Source organism: Vanacampus margaritifer, chromosome 11, assembly GCF_051991255.1.
Source record: "Vanacampus margaritifer isolate UIUO_Vmar chromosome 11, RoL_Vmar_1.0, whole genome shotgun sequence".
NCBI classification, from domain to species: Eukaryota; Metazoa; Chordata; class Actinopteri; order Syngnathiformes; family Syngnathidae; genus Vanacampus; species Vanacampus margaritifer.
The window spans coordinates 6482972-6508227 of record NC_135442.1 but is presented as its reverse complement, the minus strand read 5'-3'; the positions used below and the strand labels follow the sequence as shown (position 1 = coordinate 6508227).

The 25256-nt window shown below is 40.7% G+C and overlaps 2 protein-coding genes across 4 annotated transcripts in view; one reads left to right on the top strand and one right to left on the bottom strand.

The window, feature by feature from the left end:
- The window catches only part of hat1 (histone acetyltransferase 1), a 32504-nt gene extending 11835 nt beyond the window's left edge, over nt 1-20669 (bottom strand). Inside the window, exons 1-4 of one of the 2 annotated variants that reach the window (XM_077579289.1) lie at nt 20618-20669; nt 16110-16195; nt 15078-15134; nt 8483-8566 (exon numbers count right to left, since the gene is read on the bottom strand). In XM_077579289.1, the coding sequence (XP_077435415.1) occupies nt 8483-8546 (64 nt within the window). In that variant the 5' untranslated portion in view covers nt 8547-8566; nt 15078-15134; nt 16110-16195; nt 20618-20669. Of the gene's footprint in view, nt 1-8482; nt 8567-10028; nt 10069-15077; nt 15135-16109; nt 16196-20617 lie in introns of those variants that run through there. The other variant, XM_077579288.1, reaches the window with a different exon arrangement.
- Nucleotides 1627-25200, top strand: LOC144060099 (electrogenic aspartate/glutamate antiporter SLC25A12, mitochondrial-like). 2 transcript variants are annotated; one of them, XM_077579283.1, is made up of 18 exons: nt 1627-1759; nt 2220-2273; nt 6958-7100; nt 7512-7627; nt 9198-9337; nt 10649-10795; nt 11744-11882; nt 12443-12536; nt 14119-14203; nt 15397-15478; nt 16973-17131; nt 18917-18969; nt 19186-19266; nt 20636-20776; nt 21705-21843; nt 23864-24022; nt 24180-24270; nt 24361-25200. In XM_077579283.1, exons 1-18 carry the CDS (start codon nt 1748-1750, stop codon nt 24548-24550), a joined length of 2025 nt encoding a protein of 674 aa, XP_077435409.1. In that variant the 5' UTR covers nt 1627-1747; the 3' UTR covers nt 24551-25200. The 2 variants fall into 2 exon arrangements, with proteins under 2 accessions (XP_077435409.1, XP_077435410.1); XM_077579284.1 differs by lacking the exon at nt 1627-1759 and adding an exon at nt 1777-1970.
- Nucleotides 25201-25256: the final 56 nt, after the last annotated feature.

The window sequence follows — 25256 nt, the reverse complement described above, 5'->3', positions numbered from 1 at the left end:
TACAATCCTCTGCAACAAAATTTTGTCTGTGGTTGCAATGAAATCTGCCATATCGCTGCTGTGCAAACTTTATTTACAGTGCATCATCTGTAAGAGAATCAACAACAAAAATAGGTAAAATAATGTAGTTTGCCGAGTGAAAATCCCATTGTGTGTTTCCCAGTCAAGAAATACATTTTACATAAAAAAAAAAAAAGTTCACCCCCACCAAAGAAAAATGTCACAAAAATTATTATTTTCTGAAATGAGGATCTCATCTCATTTTAATTAACAAACTCAAAGTAAAGTCTGAAATAGTTTGGGCCTTGGAGAGCTCTTACGTGTTATATGTTAAACATTACAAAAGGTATAAATACACATTTTCTCAAGTTTTTGACACATTTCTGACGGAAATGCCACACATATAGTACAGACAGATTAATTCATATTGCAAAAGGATTATCTACTTATTTCATCGGGAAACTCATTGCATCATACCCTCTCAAAAGGAGACGTACCATACCGAATCGTAATCCCACTGCACCAAACCAAATTGTTGCACTTTAAAATGTACCATACTTGAATCGTATCACACACGATGTATCAAGATACATATCTAATCGTCTTTTATCGAAGAGATGCACACCCCAAGTGTGTTTCATTAAAATATATAAATAAGACCTATGCTGCCAGTGCTGGACTGGCACAAAAAATGGCCTTCTGGTTTAGCCCGCTTGCACACGTTTGCACACATGTATGCCTGCACACATGCTTGAAACCCACTCTGTATTTTACTTAGGTTTGTTTCTAGTATTACAGTATGAATGTGTTGAGCAAAGTTTTGGATATGTGTGCATTTTATTTCAAGAAACCATGACTGCTGATGGTATGACAATAAATGACTTATCAATGATAAGTCATCAGGTCATGCTGTTTGCTTGGTATTGTGTGAAAATAAATGGATATCATATAATTGACATTGACTGTAAGCTTCAAACATTTTACTGTAAAGACAGATTCTTAGAAAAATTTGTATTCAGACATCCTGACCAACCCACGGCTACCACGTAGCTCTGCCAGTGATGTTAATTGGTTCAGTTTGCTATCTATGTTGTAAATTGATTAATGGGCTGCTCCCTCTAAATTGTGGGCCAGCCACTTGGGGAAAATTAGAGGAAAATAATAAACAATAGCGCCACATAAGGCCCAAAAGAGGGCGGCCCACCGGGCATTTGCCCTCCATGCCAGATGGCCATTATGATTTATTTTTTAAAGTGGTTTTTTTATATGTATAATTCTGTAAAAAAATGTTTTTAGGAGGCTGGAACAAATTAATGGAATTTCAATTCATTTGATTTCAGTGGAGCATATTGATAAGAATATGCAGTGCACTGTGTAATGTAGATTAGAATAAAAAACCTACTGCGATAGGGTGCAGTAATCAAAACAAAGATGACGTCACTGATCGGAAACATGATAATTTGTTTCAACATTGTAACCATGACTTGAGACGGCGCACGTGCCACTTTCGATTTCTTATCGATTTCTTATATGTGACCGCCAGGCGCTTTTCTAGCTTCCTGCTTTCTCGTTGGCGCAGCGTATCCTAGTTTGAACCCGACAAACAGGAACTATGAGAACATCCAGCTCCCCAGTCAGTCTCACCGCCCCATGCCGAACCCTCCACGATTTGGATGCAGTGTGTACTGACTGTACTGTATTCATTCGGCGCCTGCGCTAGTTCCTTACAGCTGACGTCACGCCCAGCATGGCGGTCAAGGTGACTAAGTCACTACTTCTTATCAGATATTAACTTTAAAAGACGATAGAGCGAGCGTGTGTATTCCGCTGTCGTCCGCGGGGACCGTGGGGCGTTCGGGGCGTGTGTCAGAAATGCCGTGGACTCCGTTTACTAGCTGCTCGAACCTCCCGGAGGGACGCGTCGCATCGCCGCCGGCGGCCTCTTGCAGACGTCTTGAGGCGGCTGTCAGGTTTACTACAAGACGAATTTTGTGTTTTGTTCCCTCCCACCCCGCCGCTTGGTTCTGCTGGCTCGCTCTCGCCTGGAGGGTCTTGTTGTTGCTCCCGGGATGTTTTGGATCGGTTCCGCCGTGTTTGCTTTACTAAAAACCGAGCTAATCACAAGAGCAAAAAGTTAATTGATGAACTGGTTGAACCACTTAAGGGTTTGTTGAAGATGCATCAAGATATACTGTCTGAAATTGGCTTGTGTGTTACAGGTGCAAATGACAAAAAGAGCCCACCCTCAAGAGCTGAAGGAAATTTTTCTCAAGGTAAGAGCAATTTTTGTTAGATTGTGTTTTGCTGAAAGTGTGTCTTCTGTGTTATAGGTCACATAGTTTTCTTAAAGGTCACACACATGCTTTGACTAATTTTGGAACGGTTTCAACACACAATCCCTCCGTTGAATACATATTCAATAATGAAGCATCATTGTTTGTCAAACTTTGTTGTGGGCCACATCATATGAGCTGTGATCACTTGGCTTATTCTGTAACAAAACTTGTGAATTCCCTTCATTCCAGCTACAACACCAGCAGTTCCATAATTTTTGTGTAGGTATTTTTAATAAAGAAAGTTAAAGTACCACCGATTGTCACACCCACCTAAGTGGGGCAAAATTCTTTTCTCTGCATTTGATCCATCCCCTGCGGGAGCGGTGACCAGCAGCCGTGCTCTGGAATCATTTGGTGTCAAGCAGGGAAGCTAATGGGTCCCATTTTTATAGTCGGCTAGAACCCGGACTGAACCCACGACCTCCCAGTCTCAGGGCAGACACTCTACCACTAGGTCACTGAGCTGGTAGGCCACTGAGAAAAGTAGCACTGTAAAAACATAATTAAATAGGATATAAACTAGGCTTTATACGATCAGGGTTTTTCAACCACTTAATCACTTTTTTTTTTTGCTGATAAACTGTATAAAATGGTGTCTACAAATGCTGTCTACATGTCCTGGTCATTATTTTTTACATTTTAGTACACGTTTGTTTAAAGCTTAAATTTGGGGCAAAAACTGTGCGTTTGGTGCCATCTTAACTGGTTAAACACTGAGATAAACACAATTTGACTGTTTGTCCTCTCATTACACGAGACGAAATGCAACAAGTACGTACTTGTTCCACATGACGTCGTCGCCCCCGCCACCCACCTGCTCATTCTCGTACACGCCTTTTTTAAAAGGCTTCTTAAGTGAGTTGGTTTTGTCAATCACAGCCAGACCACGCCCAAGCCTCTCCCCATTCGCAATCCTACGGTCCTCCAGGCAAAACCTCCTTTGAGCGCCGATTTCAAATCTGAGTGAGGGGTGGAGCAAGAGTCTGACTTCCTGTTGAGTAATCCTTTAAATATTTTTCTATCATGCATGCTGGACCAATGCCCAGATGAGTACAAATAGCTCTGACTTTTTAACTGTGACATGCGCCTATTAGCTTGTATCATCCAGTGTAAAGGGTTCTTGGGGGTGGGGCACAGTTTCTTCGAGGGGTGGAGGACGACTAATGACACAATAACAAATGTGGAAATGCTACATATGTTATTGTGATTTTTTTTTCTCCACACTTTTTTGCCGCGTAACAACTCCTACATAATACTTCCGATTTACACTGTTCAAATTTCAACTTGCTTCAAAAATTCACGCCTCCCAGGGCATATATAATCGTCTGATTCCACATTACTTACAGTATTCGCACAATTTAACATTAAATATCAACTTTTCCCTATTCATTTTCGATGGGACAGACGTTGAACTTTTTCTAAGTATCACTTTCCATGCCCACTTCCATACATATAACTTATCATCATTACCAGGTGTCTTGTTAAAGTGCATTGTCCAATTTCGTAATTTATTTTACTCCACATGCATTCAATTCTTAGCATTCAGCTATTAGCATTACCACGCAATTTCTCCAGAAATTACACTTTGTCTAGTTATAAAAAGAGCAAACCCGTTCATCAAGAAACATAAAATAATACACATTTTATTTGCGCTACACCTGTTTGTCCGTTCTGCATCTCTGCTTGACACACTAACACATACGCACACATTTTGGAGTGTGAACTTCCTGAAAGTCTCCACACGGTCTTCACTCTGCCACAAGAGGACTGACTGTGTAATTTGTGATACACATTCAGGTGGAAGAGTTAATTACTGCCATCTCTTTCTGACTGCCTGTATAATTTGATTAAGAACTACTTGAGAGGCCTACTGTGAGGCTGAATAGAAGAAACACAATAATAATGTGATGGAGAAAAGGCTGCACAGCAATAAATTGCCGGGAATTAATATTTTCACTTTATACATTAATTCAGCTCAGTGCAATAAGATTGAAGCAATGAAAACACTTGGCATGAAACGCTCTACCCTCGCTGTTTCTGTTTATCTTGAGCTCTTTCTGTCTCTCTTGGCTCAGCTTTTCCATCTCCGAGTCTTTTTGCTGTGCCAGTTCATGCGGTGCTTGCGTTCCCTCAGCTATCTCTGCTCCAGCTTGAAACCCGACCCCGACTCTAAAATGGACTGCAAGTCTTAGAGGGTGTTTGAGGTCTTAAGTTTAGAACAGTGCAGTGCTGGCTTGTGCATATTTTTGCTTCAGAGTGTTGAAGGACAACACGGCCGTGACGCTTACGGCTTGTGTTGAGGGTTTGTTTGCCTTTCAGCATGTTATATTATTTTCGAATAAAGAGGTTTTATTAAAAAAAAACATTTCCATCTGCTTGATAAGCCATTTAATGCTTTCTGAATAGAGTCAAAAATCCCAATCAAATCCCATATTCTAAACTTTTCTGTTATAAAACAATGGAATAATCTGTTACAAATCACAGGCTTGTCAGCAGAAAATCTCTACATTTAATATTACCATTCTTGACCGTAAAACAATTTTAAAAGAATTTACCCTTTTAAATAATAATACTTTAATATGTAGTGGCATAATACAGTCACAACTTTGCTTGAGTCTTTGGACTCTATTTTTGTGACAACTTGGGGCTTTGTTGTGGTATGTGCCTAATTACTGCCCTTTTCTATATTTGAAATGAAACCCATTTTCATCCCTCCCTAATCTGATTACTTACAGTATACCACAAAGGTTAAGGAAATGTGCTATAAAGGTTAAGAGTAGTTCATGAGATTCAACTTTGTCACATGCTCAAAAACAAAGGTACTGATTGGCCAAAGAGGAGTTATCTGTACAAAGTATTTGTGATCGACTGCAGTTCCTAAAGTACCCGGTCATTTGTCACACATCAAATACAGATAAATGGAAATACATTTAATAGTTTCACATTCAGTGTCAAACTTATTGCATTTTAGTCGTAAATAAATTCAAATGATATGCAACTCAGATTCCGTTTTTCACTGCAATGATTCAAATTAAACAATACAAATTTAATTCATGTCATTCAATTTCAGTTTTTCATTGACATTCGAGTTTAGCGATCCAAATTCAAACACAAACGATTCAAATTCAGGTTTTGGCGACGCACATTTCAGCCCATCGGTGCAATTTTAAACGTCTGCGTCTACAAATATAGAGCCCTTAATGCTTTGAATGTTATTTGAATGTTTCCACTCACTTCTCATGCAACTTATTCGGGTCAAATTCTAAAGTGTCTTGAGAGGGTCCACCATCGTTGCCAAGCACTTGCATTGTATACATTGGTTGCAGGTTCAGCAGTCACGCTAGTGGGATAAAGTATCTAGCCGACGAGTCACATGTCACATAAAGACAAAAACAACAACAACAATTCATACCTATGAGTGGGCAGACTAAATCAAAGTCCACACAGGAAGGTCGTAGTTGATATTCCAGAATCTCAGAACTGTGAGTGCTTCCTTTAGCGAAGCACAATGCATTCAAATACTGCACACTGTGCACAGGGCTGGGAAACGTTTGCTGGTACAGGACAGGGAACATAAAAGCTTATTATAACAACAAAATATCCGTAAAATAAATAGACAGACATATTTTGTTTTTTATTTACTCTATTCCGCAGGTAGAACCCCCAGCCTCAAGGTATTCACATGTCATAAAGTCAAACAGCGCGGTGGAAAGCCATCTACAGAATGGCTGAAAGTATAATGCATGTCAGTATAGCCATAATACTCCTTTGTAGTCGTGCGATTTGTTGCATCTCAACAAAATTTGTCATTATCAAGGTTGACGTAGTTAATGAAAAAAAAAAAAAATACTAAAACCACTAGAAAAAACCCTGCTCTAAAACTATTTAAATAAGAGTTCAAACAGAAAATAAAACTAATTACAATGAAAAATCCCAACCTATTGCAGTCCTGTTCCTCATTGACTCTCATTGTAACAAGACATCAATAAATGAAGTCCTCACTGCTCAAAACATAGAGGCGATTGTATTTTTGGAACTCCTACTTCTTGCACAGGAATAGAAGGTGCCGTGTGACACTGTGTCCTACCCTTTATATGTTCTTGTGTTTTGACTTTCACTACGGTAAGGACAAATGAGAGCAAATCTATTTCATTGGAACAGCTGTAGGGGATAATTTCGGGCTACCCCTTCACCGTATAATGTCATGGTTACATTTTACTGCTTTGTGCAAGACATAACTGCAACCCCTGAGGGACATGAAGTGCGATACACTGTAACTTACACTGCTGGCCTTTAAAAAACGAATTCAAAGAACCACAGCTTTATGGTAATTGGCAAACGTTGTTTGCTTTTACGTTTATGTTCTTGCCCAAACTGTAAAAACAACATCCATGATGAGTCAGTATTTTCCCTTAAGACTTTAAATATTTCCAATCAAATTTGAATATGATGTTTTAAATATTCATACATGGATGTTTCACATGCACTGTATTACTTTCCCATGCAAGGACTGCGGCAATTTACAGGGCAAAGGGGCGCCTAAAATATTCTGCCCACCATGACCTGATTCAGAAAATCAAAATTAAGTGAATCTCCAGTGAATCTTTTATCATGTGTGCAGTATGCCAGCGTGGTGGAAGATGGGGAGCATTACATGACACCCAAAGACTTTGTGCAGCGTTACCTCGGTCTGCAAACACAACCGCAGCATAACCCGAAAACTGTGGGCCTCATCGCTGGAGTGGCTGACACCACCAAAGATGGGTGAGAAGCATCAGCATCATATCCGTATAATTCAAAATATTTCAGATCTGAATAGAAAAAGTTTATTTTACATGCGCGAAACAAACTAAAGAAAACAAATGTATGAACTGGCGGGAAAAGAGACAAAGTAACAAAAGGTGTCTTTAATTAATGAACCTGTTGAATGAACTACCAAAGCAATGTTACACAGACATTAAGTTACACTAATAGTTCAAACAACAATTACAGCATAAGACGGGTCATTAGTTTAATGAGCTTGACTCAGCTAGCATGATAACATGAACGTTAAGACATCTATGTACCGTAAGATGAGATCACGTATAGGCTTCCTAAAATGTTTGTTTTGGAAGTGATTTGCTTGTGAAGATGTCTGCCAAGTGTATATGAAGTCGATAAACTTTGTCGCAACAGGTTGATCTCATTCCAGGAGTTTCAGGCCTTTGAGTCAGTTCTATGCGCCCCAGATGCCCTGTTCATAGTTGCCTTTCAGCTGTTCGACAAGACCGGCACGGGGAACATTTCTTTTGGTATGTATGTATATGTAGTCTGACGGGTTTGGGTGGAGGCAGCACCTGCTTATTACTGTCTATACCTCTACTAATGTATTAATGGGTTTTATTACTTCTTATAAGAGTCACACGAGGACGCACGTTTAAATGATTTGGATCTAACTGGAGCTAGTGGTTGCTATGGTAATCCCAAGAGCTTCTTTTATCTCCTTTTTTTCTCAGGCCATTTCAAATTTGGGGTTGTCAGATAGCAGTGCCACATTTGAGGTTAGAATTCAGAAATCATTTTTCCCTTAGGAAATAGTAAAGATAGAATTACACAGTGAAACCATTACATCATAAAACCAGAATAAATTGTCATGGAAAGTTTGTTTTTTGGTAGCATATTAACTAATTAATTCATCTTCCGATACGTGACAGATATTTAGTTTGTCAGCAACTGCAATATATGGAGCATTAAAAAGAGAGTCAACTTTGGGCATCAAACTTTTTAACATTCTTAACTCTTTGACTGCCAGACGTTTTCAGAAAAGGGATGCCGTGGGTGCCAGCCGATTTAAGCATTTTGACTGATCTTTCAAGGTCCACAGAAAATGATGTGTTTGGACTATGGAAACACACATACTACCAAATGATAGATGAAGATTGGACTCTCATCTTTCATCAGAAAAAAAAGTTTGTTTCTACCTTATTCCGTTTTTCAGTAATCAACAATAGAAAATGGTTAGTTTCACCTCTGTTTTGGAAAAAAACGTCTTTTAACGTCTTTGGCACCCCTCCATAGGATTTTACTAAACGTTATTTAACGTTTTTGGCAGTCAAAGAGTTAAGGTAACTTTTCTTATTAAAACCTACAAATAAATATGTACTCACCCATAAGATTGTCACATGGCAGCGTTGAACATTCCTTTTCTGGTTCTATGGACGTCATCGTCATTTTTTCCTCTATGCCTCTCACTGTCACAAAAAAAAAAAAAAAATCAAGAGTAAAAGAAAACTACTTAGTGAACTGAAGTCTCGCAAGATGTGATAAGGTCTTGTGTGCCATTATGTTGTTTTAGAGCTGAAAACATGCACCTTTACATTGTTAACAATCTCAAAGAGCAGTAATAAATATGTCTGCAACCACAAAGAAACCAGCTCTATTTGAGAAAAAAACTCTCCATAAACGCACCTGACAAAGAAGAGCATTACAAATCTATACAGCTTCTCAGTTCCAGGATTTTTTGCAAGTGCCGTTTAAGTCACGCAAAATTTTCCCTTCATTGCTTACCGGGCTTACAGAAAAGTCGGCGACCAGGCTGTCCCAGGGCGTGATGTCGGCCATGGCCTGCGTTTGAGAATTTAACAGCGAAAGAGAAAACTACTTAGTACTAACTTTAAAAGTGTAAGATAGGATTTGTCTGAACAAATGTATCAGTCAATCAATCTGTTTGAATACACACATACACACTTAACAAAAGTACTATTGAACTCTCAAACACAGGCCACGCACCTGGGTAGCTTCCTGTTTAGCACCTGGTTGTGATTTTTTTTCCCTCTGGCCTTAGATTTTTATGTCTGTAACGCCGGCATTTCACACTTTCAGAGAATGTTCGTGACATCTTCAGCCAGACCACAGTCCATCATCACATTCCCTTCAACTGGGACTGTGAGTTCATCAGGCTACACTTCGGCCATAAAAAAAACAAGAACATGAGCTACACAGAATTCACCCAGTTTCTGCAGGTAAAATATTTCTTTTTCTCCTTCCATCTATCCATCAACCTGAAACTGCACACGCACACTGTTAAATGGTATTTTATTTGAGTAATGAAAACTCAAACTTTAAGCATTTTGATCTATTGCATTCATCTTGTTTCGGGTATATATAAGGTTTAAATTATGAGTATAATTTCAAATTTTGGGTGGCAGATGAGAAGAACATATTTTTTTCCCCATCAGGATCTGGATAAATACAGTGATTCAATAGTCAGCAGAACCATTGGAGTCACTAAAGCACAATCTAAAATGTTTTGCGTTCACAATGTGAAATAGAAAGCCGGGTGGTCCCACAGTGAGCCGGACCAACTCCGCTGCAATCTATGGCACTTTGTGGTTTATCATACTTGACTGCCAACCTGAACGCAGAAAATGTAATGTCGAGTCGCTACTGCCACCTGTGGCTGAAAAATGAAAGTGCACACACCCATAACGTACAATTGTGCACCTGACGTCACATCACAGAGTGAGGGTGGGAAATTCGAACCGGAATCCAGTATAAAAACTATTGGCCAGAGGCTTGCAGGAGTACCCATTGTGAATCACTAAGGTGTTAATCGACTAATTAGAAGTTGTTTCAGTCATAAATGGTCAAATAAAAACGCTATTGTAAAAATATTTTCGGGCAAATTGTTATAAAGGGCAGCTTTTAACTTACCTTTAAATAAGAAGTTGCATGTCATCGAAACAGGCCTCTACTGCAGCCCTGTGGTCGTATTCCACAAAACCTGAACTTGTAGGCTTTCCTAATGATTTGTGTGTCTCAAAATGATCATCAACCTTGATAAAAGAATTATTAAACCACAATCCACTGATTAGGTAACGAGAAGCGGTACAAAAAGGAAGTAACAGCTGGAGATTGCGTCGCTGTGTGATGCTCTGGTTACATGAGCTTTGACAGCAGACGTTGGCCCAGGGTCAGCCTTCCTCTGCATCCCTTTCTGATTGCATGCTTGTCATATTGAATCATTTCATACGCACACACCTGCCAGTCGGCTTAGTAAGCACTCCACTCAGTTCCGGGATCAGGGTTCTCGGGACATGGTTTCCATTAGTCTCCAGAGAGACATGGTGATTACCAAAGCCAGTGTCTCTCACTGTCACATCAGATGACTTTCACATCTGCGCAACGCTGACATTATTACGCTTTCCTCCTTCAAGGTTCCATTTCACAGCTCACTTATTGAGTGTTGCTCCTCATCACAGGAACCCTCTCTCGTCGCCCTTTTGTCAGCGTGACCCGCTCGCTCTCTTCCTGTCTCCCCTCCATTTCTGTAGGAGCTGCAGCTGGAGCATGCCCGCCAGGCTTTCGCCCAAAAAGACAAGGGGAAAAGTGGCACCATCACGGCTTTGGACTTCAGCGACATCATGGCCACCATCAGGCACCACATGCTGACTCCATTTGTGGAGGAGAATCTGGTTTCTGTGAGTTAGAGAAAGTGTTGTACCCCGGCTAGTATGGCAGTGGTCCCCTGCCACCAGGCCTGAGCCTGAAGAAATATTATTTTGAAAATCTGCTTATTTGGTCGCCTGCTGTAGGAAAAATGTTAGCCCACAACCTAGCAAAAATGACTTCATTCAACCATGTGTTATATGATTGATTGGTCGTCAGTTGGCAAAATTTAGCTTTAAATGTTGGAACCATCCCTCAAAACAGGGTTTCTGCGGGTTATTCAAAAGCATTAAAAGTCATTAATTGTTTTTTGCTAATATTAAGGCTTTAGAAGAAGAAGCATTAAATACAATGTCGAAAGGCATTACAAATTTAATGTGCCAAGGAGTCACTAAAAGACAATTTAGCAATAATAAATAAAAGAGCTTTTTACAACATGGCCCTGGTTGATCGATTATACTCTGCTGCCACCTGCTGGTTGGCTTTTTTAATAACTACCATTGCTTTAAGCGACCCCTTCAGGACAGAGGCTGCATCAAAACCTTCTGTATGCTCTAGCATTAAAAAAGAAAAAACATTTTGAAAAAAACCCATGTATAAATATGTTTTTGGGACCATGGCAATATTTAAAATAGAACGTTTTTATACGTTTTTGGGAGCAAATTAGTTAATTAACAAGAGTATGGAAAACTTAAAAGACACTATATTGTACATTTAGAACGGATATAATGTGTGATTAATTCACAATTAATCATGAGTTAACTATAGAAATCATACGATTAAAAATTTGTAATCGACCGACAGTTCTAAACACTACATGCATAATATACGTGTATATATGTTCGCATGCATGTATATGCAGTACGACGTGGGCATTAAATTAGTTGCATTAATAAAAAAGCATGAAATTAGATTTGGTGATACCTGTTCAAAATAAAAGGCCGAGCCTGGACTCTTGACATATTTTGATATTTTTCCAGGCGGCTGGTGGCAGCACCTCCCACATGGTGAGCTTCTCCTACTTCAACGCCTTTAACGCCCTTCTCAACAACATGGAGCTGATCCACAAGATTTACCGCACCCTCGCCGGCACATACAAAGACATGCTGGTCACCAAAGGTAGCGCCCATCCAACTCGCCACTTCACCACTGACACCATGTGCTTCCCGTCGTGACTGAATAATAATCAGCATGGATTTTGTTCTGTAGCTGTGTGATCATGTTTAACTGTCTTGACAGAATGGTGTGAGTGACCACACAGGGAACATTTTCTGTAGCACTAAATTACTAAGGTAAATGAAAACGTTTAACCTGGCAATCAGACCACTTCCCCTACATGTAGATCTGTGTAACTGATAGTCGTGCTGTCAGCCAACATCTACTCCTCAGTGTTTCTTGTAAAGATACCCCACTTCTGTCCCCTCCCCCCACCCCGTTGTAGTATTTGCAAATAATTGAGTTTGAATCAGCGGCGCTTTTAAGTAAGTTCAAGCTCAACATATTGTTTTAAAGTATTGCACTTTTCTATAACAGCATCTTTACCATATACTGCACATTTACCTAGAAAAGGAATGGTATTTGCAAATACTAGCCAGTAAATAAACAGAAATAGTCAACTTTGATGTTTTTGGGATGAAGATCCATGATGACACCCTTTTCTTTCTTTTGTATCATTTTAGAGGAGTTTGTCCACGCTGCCAATAAGTTTGGTCAGATCACTCCAATGGAGATCGACATCCTGTACCAACTAGCAGGCCTCCACACTCACTCCGGGTAGGTTTTATAGTAATCTATTACTGTGTCATGTCGATTTGGTGTGTCATGGTTTCATTTGAAACATGTTCACTTTTTGTTGTTTGTATTAGTTCCTGAGATCTCAGCATGGGCCAGAAGGGTATTTGTTTATTCAATTTTGACATGTTTCATTTAACCCTTATCTCACTAGGAGAGCAACTATTTCACTAGTTAAGCTTTCAACCAATTGTGTATTGGAATGCATGCAGAAATTCAGAAGATTTCTTGTGGTCATTTTAATATTCACATTTGATAAGTGTACGGCGTCTGTTGCAGTTTTTCTTAACTTCTGTACATCACCTTGCAAATAATGACACAATTTTCTACCCCTGTCACAAGAATTTAGTATGATTTTGCACTGGGATGTGTGATTTGGGTGTTAATTGACTGATTTTTTTTTTTTTAATATATATAACATTTTGGGAAATATGCCACAGCCTCCAACATGTCAATATTGGGTCTTTATGTGGTAAAACAGAATTTTGGCTCAGCATAGCCATTAAATTTGTACGTTAACAAAAGGTCAATTAATCATCTTCTGAACTACCTCATCCAAAAGCAAAACCTGAAGTAGACACCACCTATTATTCTTAGTGGTTGTGATTTCCTGTACTCTGACTCATTACCAGGAGTCACAAAATGCCCGAACCACAACATATACACACAGCGCCTAGAGAAGGCCAGGCAATCGGGCATCTGTAAAGCTGAACTTTATGGTGTAGTTTTAGTGAAGCATTTCCGTGAACATGTAGTTGTACAAATGAAAGCTTCCCCCTAATAAACATATTACCTCAAATAGGCGCCTCATACTTTCGTCAGTAGTGTAAATAAATGCCCACTGCCACTACGTATAAGTCGACATGTGGTGCAGGGGGTTCTTGGTTTACAACAGTGCAGCGTATAGTTAAGCAATTACATACTATTTAAATAGCATAACACGACTAATAATAAAAGTGGTCATATTTTTTTTTAAACAGCTGTTTATTAAAAGTTTTCAAATTTTTTTCTCTCCAAATTTATCACTTTGGGAATTTGTATTCTTCTATTTTTTCAACATGCAAATAAGCAGCATTTTACCATAACTTTTTTCATTCAATTTGTGAAATTAAACACATTTGTGCTAAGAGTCTACTAGTAGGCTACAGCGGATCCAGAGATTTGATTGTTTTTGCTCTGCGTTTGTCTATAGAATTATTAGCTATGTTATATTGTTGTTGCGTTCAAACATTACCCAAAACCTTTATGGAAATAAAAGGCCATTTCTGTCTGGTCATTTTCAAGACCGATAATTGTGTTTATTGGTTGGAAATGCAAAAGTTATTGCCCAATCAGTGACTCTACAGTCTACATGTTACACATTACAAGGAAATAATACAGTAGAACGCACGTACAAGTATTATGATGAGGAGACAAGCCTATTTATTAAAACACCTTTGTTGTGGCATTCAACCACTAGTGGTGTGTCAATTTCAAGCCAGTTAAAGTTTTCTGGAAAATGTTACATCACGAGACACAGGTCTGTACTTTTTCCTGCCCTAATTTCCTACTGTAATGTGTGAAGGCGGCTCAACCACAGCGACATTGAGAGGATAGCCCCACTGGAAGAAGGAGACATGCCTTCCCACCTTGCCAAGGCCCAGAGACAGGTAGCCTGACTCGCACCTCACGTCACATTTTGACGCTTTTATCTGAGCTTCTCTTCCAAGACCTCTGCCTCCTTCTTAGGCAGTAACAAAAAAAAAAAAAAGCCAAAAGAGTGCCCGTATTTTTTCTCCCCCTTGTGAAGTGCATTACTTAAACTCCCAGATGAAAGTAGAGCAATTACATTTATAGAAGAGGAATGGATTGTTGCACCTCTGTATGAAAGGCTCCCCTCGCACACATCCACCGCAGTCTCGCATCTGCGCGGCTGATAAAAGGCAGGGATTTTAGAGGCCTTTAGCGAGGTCTGCTAATGGCATGAAGGAGTTGAAGGGGGGATCAAGGTGGCTGAGAGAACAACAATCTCGCCTTCACTGCATAACACGCTTCTCTGTGGTCACAACTAGCAGGCCGGCGGTGCTCTTGGCGATGTCTCAGAGGTCTGGAATTTGATTCCTCCGGGGGCCGTGCTACCATCCCAAGGCCTGCCCTTAGCGGAAGTACGCTAATTGTTTTAAACCTTTGATCAAGTCCTGGATCTTGATAGCATGCAACTACGCATCTGGCAGGAGGGAGGGGGAGCAATATGTTGTGCTCATGTCTGGGAGAAGTTACTCACCACGTCAACACACACACACACTTGTAGATATTTATCTGAACATGGAAAAGGCTTGTAGGGCTAATCTGTTCCCCTGTACTGATGTGAAAACAAAGAGGCCCCACTTTCAACATCAAACATGCAGCCAGGCAAGCAGATAAGAATGAAATTATGCTTTGTGAAAATAAAAGCACTTGAGGTCCTCCAATATGTAGCTTCTGAGGGAAAACTCCAGGTCAGGTGGTCAATTACTAAATCCTGAATGGGATTGTACTACATACCGTTGAGCTTCTTTCAATCCACGCTTGTTGCTGGTTCTGTACAGTTAGCCGACAGTGCTTTAAAAGAGAAAAAGAAAAAGCATAGACCAGCATAATGAGCATATTGTCGCTGCTATGAGAAAAACACTTATGTTCATTTTTGTTAATTTTGTTTAAAAAAAATTGTTTCGCGGATTAACCTGAATGCATACTACACATAGCAGCAATGATTTTTCTTTTTCTTTTTTTTTTTACAGCATGCTCCTCTGATTTTTCATCTTTCCCCACACTAATTTGACCTGTGCTGTTTTTTTCTTTTCTTTTTTCCCCTCTCATACAGCATACTCATGAATCCTCCCGGTCCGTCTGGCTCCAGGTTGCAGAATCAGCCTACAGGTTCACTCTGGGCTCAATTGCTGGAGGTGAGTGACACGTCTGCCGCCGAGGGGGTAACTTAAGATGGCCAGACGGACGAGGCCGAGATTCCGGGGCCGGCCATTGTGCTGCAGGGCGAGGAGCCATGATCTGAGGCTCCCGCATTGTGCGTCCGTGCCACTGGTGGCTCCAGGCTGTCGTTGGGAGCCGGAGCTTTGGAATATCACAAATCTTCCGGAACCGCGCTCCCTGGAATCCTTGTCTAATTACACTGGGAGGAATTGATACAAGGAACCTCTGACATAACTGGCCCCAAGATAGGAGCTGATTGTGTGCGTGTGTGTGTTTGTGTGTGTGTGTCTTTAAACCAGTTGAAATCAGTGCAGCAGACATAATTAATCACTGGACTGGACGAAACCAGCACGTGTTTTGGGCGTTAATGAGCCACTTCTCAGCTTCAATTCTGATGGAGCTGTTTGCAAGCAGGATTTGCAAGCCCTCACTCTTTTTTTTTTATTTTTTAAATTCTGCACTCAGAGTGCAGATCTCTTCCACTGTCCTAAATTGGAGGAAATTCTACATCTTTATAGATACTCATATACTGTATTATGGAATTCCCCTGAGAATTTACGGTAAATCACAATGTTAAGGGGGTGGAAAAAAATCCTGGAACCATACCTCTATCTGTATCTGCATCAAAATGTGATGGGTTGTTCCTTGGCACCAGCTCATTTCTTCCACAAAGTCGCTTTTGTGTACATTTGCTGACAAAACAACAAAAACAGCAATTAAAATGACTTACGAACGATAGCATATCATTATAATGAGACATAATGTTACTCATGAAACAATTTGGACAAACTTACAAACCACCCTTATTTATTTTTTTCCCATTAAAAATTAGAAATGGGGTCAATTGGGGGTCAAGTATTGTATTAAGTGATATTTTAGCATTCTTGATTGTTATGCAAGTGTAAAGCCAGTTGACGAGCATAAAACGTGCTCAACCTTAACTTGGATGACAAGTGATGATGAGCGATGTGTGGAACACAGAGAGGGATGACCACTTGTGCTTTGTGCTATATCGCATTTTCCCTTTTTACCATCACTGTTACTATTCTGTGGTGAATCTTGATGTCACACACACTAATGGTAAAAACACCATGATGACATCACTTTTTTTCTGCCCTCTGATTGGTTATCAGAGCCAATCAAGTTTGACTGGCTAAAGAGGCCTGTTGCGATCTATGTACATTATTATTTGTTTTGTATTATATTTACATTTTAGTCATGTTATTGGATAAATACTGATTCTGAACTGCTCCAAATGATGCATATTGGGGTTTTGTATAGTATTGATGGATTCTCTAATTGCAATGTAATAGCGCAATGCAATGCAATGTAATGGTGTAATAGCGTAAGTGGATGAAGTCCCCAATAAAGGCCCAGGTACCAAATTCCTTTGCCATCCCATGTAATTGTATACACACGTCAATACAGCATCAAATATTCATCTACGAACTAATATGCGTGTTTTCTAGCCACCGGTGCCACAGCTGTGTATCCCATCGACCTGGTCAAGACTCGTATGCAGAACCAGCGGTCCACAGGCGGCTTGGTGGGCGAGCTCATGTACAAGAACAGCTTCGACTGTGCCAAGAAAGTGCTGCGCTACGAGGGCTTCTTTGGCTTCTACCGAGGTGATCAATAGCTCATTATTATTTTACGTGAAAAACCATGTGGCCAACAAACAGCAGTGCAGTGAATGCGTCAGAAAGTGTCAAGGCGCTAATGTTGGCGGCGCGCTTTGCTAATTGATACCAGAAACCTATTGGCCTCCCGCTTCAGCGGTGAATAAAGCAACACCCAGGGGTCGCGTTTTCATTATGTCCAAGGCGAGCCCCCCTTCCCCCCCAGAGGACAATGAGCGGCAGAGTAGCAGCGGCGTGTGATCTCGCTCTCAGACCGGATGGCGTTAATGGCGCTGAGGGGCTGGCGACACACAACACTCTCACCCTGGGGCGCTTCACGTGGAAGAAGTCAAGACTGCCACCTACTGCTGCCTCCGCCAACGCAGCTCTTTGTTGCTCTCCTTCTCCTCCTCCTCCTCCTCCTCCTCACTTGACGGATGAGGCTGATTGCCTGAGAAGAAGGCGCTGGCCTGTTTTTCTGGCATCGTCCCAGTAGCAGTCACTCAGCAGCTCCTGTACAAGTCGAGCTGGCTTGATGAAGGACGCACGATGAAACAGCGTGGCGCCTCCAACCCACCCAGGCTGTGCATTGTTTGACTGTTCTTCAATGTGTGAATGCTGAGGGAGTCAAGCATGCACAATGATGCTATTCCTTAATACCTACAAAAACGCTTCAAGGTTCAACGCGTGCAGTAGATTAGAATTTGTTGAAAGATTACCAAATAGTTACGATTTTGAAAAATAATCTTAGTTTTTTTCCCTTCAATATTGTGATTTAATTGTGATTATTTTTTCAAGGTTCTCTTCCCATGTATTTTTTTTTTATAAATAAAACACAGGCAATAAATTCATCTGTATTACAATAAACAATATCAGATTTATTATACATAAATGTTTAGTTGATGTTTTAGGTTTACACTAAAATAAAAGGCAAATGAACTTGGAATTAATATGAAAGACAGTTTATATACTTGAATTAGACTCATCTAGACTGATAAACATGCATGAATTTAGTATCTTTTCTTATTTGTAAAAGCTGTAATATTGTCAGAATAAAGTTGCATTTTTTAAATTAACTTAAAATATGACTTTAATATAATATCACACCTTATCTTAGGAAAGTGGCTTTTGATCCTGACAAAAAATATATCTTAAAAAAAAAATACAGCTTTATTCTCAAAACATTACACTTTTCTCTTTTTCGCAAATAAATTATGAATTTGTTATTTTAACATTACTTATTTTTTTATTTTTATAAAAATTCCTGCATTCAGAGGTACCATACATCATCAGGACCCCAAAAGTATGTAATCAGTGAGGGTTGACCTTTCATTTCTTTAATTCTTGTTTTGTTTTTTAAATCAAGACAGTTAAAATACAACGCACAGTGGGTGCCAACTGGTGCCCCCCAAACCACAGATACCTTGCTTTGTCTCACAGTAAACTAACAATACAATACGGAAGAGTCACACGATCTGCTTGTATGAACACCCCAAATCTCGGAAAGCGACTGCGTCCAACGTGCAAAGGAATATGACTGTATTCGCTTGTGAGGCGAGTCTCTTCACACAGCCACCGCAACTCACTTTGTTGTATTCCGTTCTACTTTTCCATACTCTCGCATCCCATTTTCCTTTTTTCTGCCATCACTTGTACCCCTCCGTCAAAGAAAACGCTAAACACAACTTGTCGAGTTCATCTTTATGTGAATTTGATGTCGGATGTTTTGTAAATCGTACAACCGAAGAGGTTTCCCTTCCAGCTCTCCTGATGGCATCTATGAATATTTTGCAGGTCTCGTCCCACAGCTCATCGGCGTGGCCCCTGAGAAAGCCATCAAACTCACGGCAAGTCATTCCCTCAACGCCGCTTTAGAGTGCGTCCAAATGCTGTTGTGAAGAACTGGCTTTGTGGATGAAATGCATGCATGGTAGCGGGTGCACTTTGCAATCAAGGCGCAGCTCCAAGCACAAGTTCATGTTAATGCTCCGCTATCAAGGGCGGGATTGCGTCTCATTTGCTTTTTTTGTGTGTTCTGTTTTTTTCCCCCCTCCTCCTCTCAGATGAATGATTTAGTCAGAGACAAGTTCACCAAACAAGATGGTTCCATCCATCTGGCTGCGGAAATTCTAGCTGGTGGATGTGTAAGCGCAACTTTAATATTTATATTCAGTGTTCAGTGAAAAGGTCTTTTTAGATGTGAAATGTTTGAAGTTCTGATATTTTGTCATATACAGCACTAACATGCTTGCAATCGACACAATATTTACAAGTCATTTATATATTTAAAAATGAACACATGCATTCCACATAATGCTATTTAGGTCATTATTAATGTGTTTGTTAAAAAAGTACAAGGGAAGAGGACCTTGAAAAAGTAATTGCATATTAAATCACAATATTAAGAGGAAACAAAATGCGCAATTAGATTATTTTTCAGACTAATTGTAGGTTTATAATGCCACATTGGAGACGCAAGAAGTGTTTCTGCCATCCGGTTGTGAAGGGAACCAGGCTGGCTGCGGAGAAGATCCCCGCAGGTTGCTCTTGGGGTCCGCGGGGTCGCAACCCCTGTCAGGGTGTAATTGGAGGAGAGGCCCTGCAGGGCCTCGGCCCAAGTCGGTTGTTGCTCATTTGTGATTGAGTTTGACAGCGTCGTGCATACCTGAAGCCCGCCAACGCAGGCAGTGACACCACAGGATGTTTCTTGTACAAGCCGTGTTCAGGACACATCCCATCTCAGGACTTATGTCATTCATTTAGAAGGCTTCATAGGATTTCAACACACCCCATCTTTTTTTTTTTCATGAAAGGCTGCCAAATGATGGCTGGCATCAGAGAAGTGAAGAAGATAAAAGCGAGGAGTGAGCGCATCCATCTTCAGAGAAGCGGATGCGTCCCCCACCCCTCTTCCTCGTCTTCCACTTTAAAAATGACTAAATGCGCCCGAGCTTTTTTTAGATCCTAGCTCGGATGTTTACAGATAAGACCCCTGCCCTAAATGTCACCAGCGGCCATCCTGAGGCCTGATTAGCTTTTCTGGGAGGGGGTGATAAATGCGCCTGAGTCACAGGGCGCCGTGCCTCGGGCTGAACTGTCCAGGGGTAATTCCGAGCTCACCCCCTCCCTGGGTACGAGGGTGAAATTGGGAAGTGTGCGGGGCAAGGCCCCCGCCACAGGAGGTGCCTCGGGTGGGGAGTTGAGAGGGCAGAGGGCCTGTGCCAGGGTCACAGCCTCCCGAGCGTGAGCCGGGGCCACTCCTCACCCGACGTGTGCTCTGACCTGACCCCTGTCGCTTCTCTATCAATGCCTGCTTTTTTTCCTACTCCTCCCAAGGCCGACGCCTGACAGTGTGAAACTGCGTGGCTTTTGTGTTATCGTAATTTAGAAAATCCCATTAGGGGCAAATGCTTACACATCATTACCATCTTTACACGTCGGAACGCAAACTCACTTAACCGCTAAATACTGCTCTATTTGCAAACATTTGATCACCTTTTTCGCATCCCACAGGCCGGAGGCTCCCAGGTGATTTTCACCAACCCTCTGGAGATCGTAAAGATCCGCCTGCAGGTGGCCGGAGAGATCACCATGGGTCCCAGGGTCAGCGCCCTCAATGTTGTGCGAGACCTGGGTATCTTTGGCCTGTACAAGGTGGGTCGGCAAACCTGCATCAAGCTGTCTGTCACACAAGGGCAGGGAGGACACACAAGACAAAAACAAGAGTTTACATAGTGCACTTTGGGAACATACGGGTACTGAAAATTAGTCCCAGTAAAGCAGTGCTTCTCATTTATTTATTTTTTTACGCACCCCCCTGGAAGAAGAAAACATTTCATGCACCCCCAACTAGTGTTGATTTCGTCAATAAAAACTAAACCAAAATAGTTTAGTCAACACACATTTTTCACCGGACTAAAACTAGATTAGAGTAGACTAAAACCCTCATTTGTCTCACAATCCCAATACTGAGCGAAAAAAAAAAAATGCAATTAGATTATTTTTCTAAATTGTTTGCATGTCACTACTACAACTTCGCATTTGTTACATGCTTAATGCTGCGCAATTGTTGTGCACTTTGCATCTTTCTGAATTGAGAACAATCAGAATTTCAAATGTCAACATCAAACGGCACTTGTGCTGTTTGCAATTTTCCCAAACAGTGTTGAACATGCAAAAAGAAACAACGCAGCAAATGAGCGAGGGGACCACTCTCCTCGCTACTTGCTGCTGCTGCTTTTCCACATTCTTGCGGCTTCCCCAGCAGGCCAAGTCACGCACTCGTAATTTGACGTCGAGCAGACGGCGTGTGGCCCCGTAATAAAACACATGCACAAAAATAGTTGTAAAAAAATGCTGACTTCCTCTTGGCAGAGGCAGCACATAGACAGCGAAGTGTGATGGATGTCTCTGCCTTGAGGAGCTTTGGCTCCATCAACATTAAAGTTGCCTTTAGGTGAAACAAGACAGCCCCCAGACCGCTTCATCGCCAAGATCCCCACACCCCCCAACAACCCCCATTTTGCCAACCAAGCAATCCTGCACATATTGCAAATGATCCTTTGTATGCTTTGTGTTTTAGGGAGCTAAAGCCTGCTTCCTGAGGGACATCCCCTTCTCAGCCATCTATTTCCCTGTGTATGCCCACACCAAAGAAATGTTTTCAGATGACACAGGAAAGGTCGGGGCGCTGCAGCTGCTAACAGCTGGAGCCATTGCAGGTATAACGAAGCACCGTTTGTTGTGCTACAATAGGTCATAGGTGACGGTTTGGCAAGGCAACTGACCATTATTTTCATAATCAACTAATTATTTTCTTCAATAATTCAGATTTAAAAATATATATATATTATTTTAGTTAAAAACTGGACATTATTTCAAATTGTCAGTGCAGAAAATGCACAAATAAATTAATTATGATTCAGTTAGTTTGGCTCATAACTAGTCAGAAAAAAGGCACACAAAAAATCTGATGTCTGCTTTTATGTAGGACGGAAATCTGAGAATATTTACCACAGAGAGCCTGAAATCTTTTAAGTTTTACATTTTGTTTTTAGCATTTTAAGAAGAAGATTTTAAAAATTTCATCAAATTCCCTCTACTGTATTTGCAGGGGATAGGGACTGAGCCAGCCTGTGAATGGCGAAAATCAAAGTACAGTACAACACATGTTAAAAATGCTTTGAAAAAAACAGATAAAAAAAAAAAGTGTTTTTAACACACAAAAAAGAATAAAAAAATAAAATAAAATATGCTGGGGTCCACTGTACATTCAGTAAAACACATTTTGAAAGTATTGTAGTCCTTCGCGTTTTTCTTACTCACTGCCAAGAAATAGGAGACCCCAGTGTGCTTGCTTCAGTCAATTTGTCACTCCCAGTCCCAGTTAAAATGTACTGTGCAAATGACATAAAACAAAGACAAACATTGTTTATTCAAACACCGAAATAATTAACCAAACTAAAGTACACTAGTTTTGAAGAATTTAATGTTTAAAAAAAAACTGCTAACAATTGAATGTAGCCTCAATTTACTCAGTTTACCCCCATTCTTGGCCAAACAATTGTCAAACATGGCCATTCATAATGGCAAGCCTATTATCAAAAGTGCTTAGTTGTGATAAAAAGTTTATTAAAAAAAAAAAACGCTGTTCAGCTAACAGCGACACTGAGTTAGCATTAGCATTAGCACTAAAAAAAACAAAAAAAACAAAGCAAAGCCTATGTTAGCCAATCGTGCTACATTTGTAGCATGACATACTCGTATGTTATGTTACTATAACACTAAATGTTATCCGTTTAAAAGATTCTCTGGGAAGCCAATTACAAATTTATAAAAAAAAAAAAAAAGTGCTAAACGAAGCTTACCTCCTGAGCAGAAATGTAAATTCGGAATTTCCACGTCACTTCAGCTGCTGTCTCTTGCTCTGCTTCTGCTTGCTAGTTGTTGTGGTTAGCCTTTTATCTTTTCAAAACGTTTTTTCCTCCACTTCAAAATGTGACTTTAAATGGTAAATGCACTGACCTTATAATGCTAACATAATAAAATTCTAGATGAACTATAAATTTATTAGCAAAAATGTTATGGTAATTATAACTTTAAAACTGTATTTTTTTTTTAATCACCAAGCAGCAACGAATACAAACAGAGCATTCGACAATAAAAAAAAAAAAATATATATATATATATATATATATTAAAACAGCAAAATGTGGTACTTCATTACACAGAGTAAGAAAGTACAGAGTAATTTAAAGGTTGGTAACTAATTGCCTTTAGAAGCCACAAAATGGGGTATATGCCACAGAGGAGGCGGGACTTCCGACTTCACACATCAGCTTTGTTTTCGTTTCCTGTTTGCGACACGTGGGCCGCGTCCCAGTTCTTGCGCTTCCGCCTTTGTGCCCCTTGGTTGCGCGTTCCCGTAGATGGGCGCAGGAGTGGGGGTGCGAGTGTTGGATGCGGCCATCAGTGGCCGGAAACAACGGTTATGTGTGAAACCCGAAAGTAGGAAGTCCGTGGCATCTAGGCCATAGAAGCGAAGCACATTTTTCTATAAGACAGTGTCAGTTCAAATGTAAAAATATTTTCATGGGGAATTTTTTTTTATGCAGTTGTATCACATTATAATTCACAACTTCACAAGTGTACTGGGCCTAATAATATGAGCGGTAAGTGGTACAGTCAGCTCACTTGAATGCGTCACCACTTGATTCCCGTTTGTCAATTGCTCCCTAAAAGGTGTTCCAGCAGCATCGCTGGTGACCCCCGCTGATGTCATCAAGACCAGACTGCAGGTGGCGGCCCGAGCGGGTCAGACCACGTACAACGGAGTCGTCGACTGCTTCAAGAAGATCCTCAAAGAGGAAGGCTTCAGGGCCTTCTGGAAAGGCGCGGGAGGTCAGCCATATTGATTTGGGATTCCTTGTTGTTTAGTACATCGCAGAGAATGCTCACTAACAGTTTATCATTTTCACAACAAATCAATTAACTTTTTTTTTTAATTAACTGAAGTAGTATGGGTTATTTGTCACATTAATGTTGGTGTGTCTTTCAGCTCGAGTCTTCCGATCCTCACCACAGTTCGGTGTCACCTTGGTGACCTACGAACTGCTGCAGAGATGGTTTGGCGTCGATTTTGGCGGACAGTACGTACTAATTGATGGAAAAAATAATCACTATATTGAAAGACCATCGCACGTTCCGTTCCCTAACCCTAATCTGACTCCCTCCCGCAGTCATCCGGCGAGATCGCAGACCACCCTCACTCCCAAATCTGAGGACCTTCCTCCCGTCAGCGCAGACCACGTGGGCGGATACCGTCTGGCTGCCGCCACGTTTGCGGGCGTGGAGAGGAAGTTTGGCCTTCAGCTGCCCAACTTTCAAGCTTTGAGTCAACCGACTGCCAAAGCGTCGTCAGTATTGTGAGCTGCTATGTGGCTCCAACAGACGCTTCCTCCTGCAAAACGGCTTTATGTGACTTGCGCTTTGAAAATGCTATATGAGAATGGCTTTTTTTTTTTGTGTGTTTATTTTTGCAAGGCTTGCACAACGTGTACATACTGTACTTCTTTTTAGAGGAACATTATGACATTGCAAAAGATTGCTACTGCGTTTGTATGCCAAAGAGCTTGGGTGATGTTGGTGCATGTGTCTGCTATGTACAGATGTTTTCAAAGTGTTTATTTTCATTCGGGGGAACCGTTTTAAATGTATTTATTTTGTTGGAATAAATGGTTTAAACTGTTTCTGATATGTGAAAAGGAGACTTGAGGTTGGTCACCCACTAGAGCACATGAAGAAAGTAAATACAGTGAATTGAGATTAGAGTAGATTAAAAATATTATTTTGATGAACTATGACCTCAAAAAAATTCTCAACTGTCTGAGAGGTGTCAAAACTACCTTTACATCATTGTGCAAGCCGTGGAGCATTATATCCCCTCAAGATTCAAAGTCTGGATGTTTTCTTTGTTTTATGTGACTTATGGCTCAAAGACCTTTGGAGGGAAAAAGTCAGGAAGATGATTTAACCACAGTTGTTTGCCTTTGGGAAGTATTAAAGTTTTTTGTGTTTTTTTTTGGGATCATGTGAATGCTTGGTGGGACGGCTGTGGCCCCCAGCCATACTTTGC

Bases quoted from the DNA above. Each gene is read 5' to 3' on its own strand.
- LOC144060099 (XM_077579283.1), top strand. The intron at 15,479-16,972 runs GTGAGTGACACG...CGTGTTTTCTAG, and splicing joins TCTGGGCTCAATTGCTGGAG to CCACCGGTGCCACAGCTGTG. The intron at 24,271-24,360 runs GTACGTACTAAT...TCCCTCCCGCAG, and splicing joins GGCGTCGATTTTGGCGGACA to TCATCCGGCGAGATCGCAGA.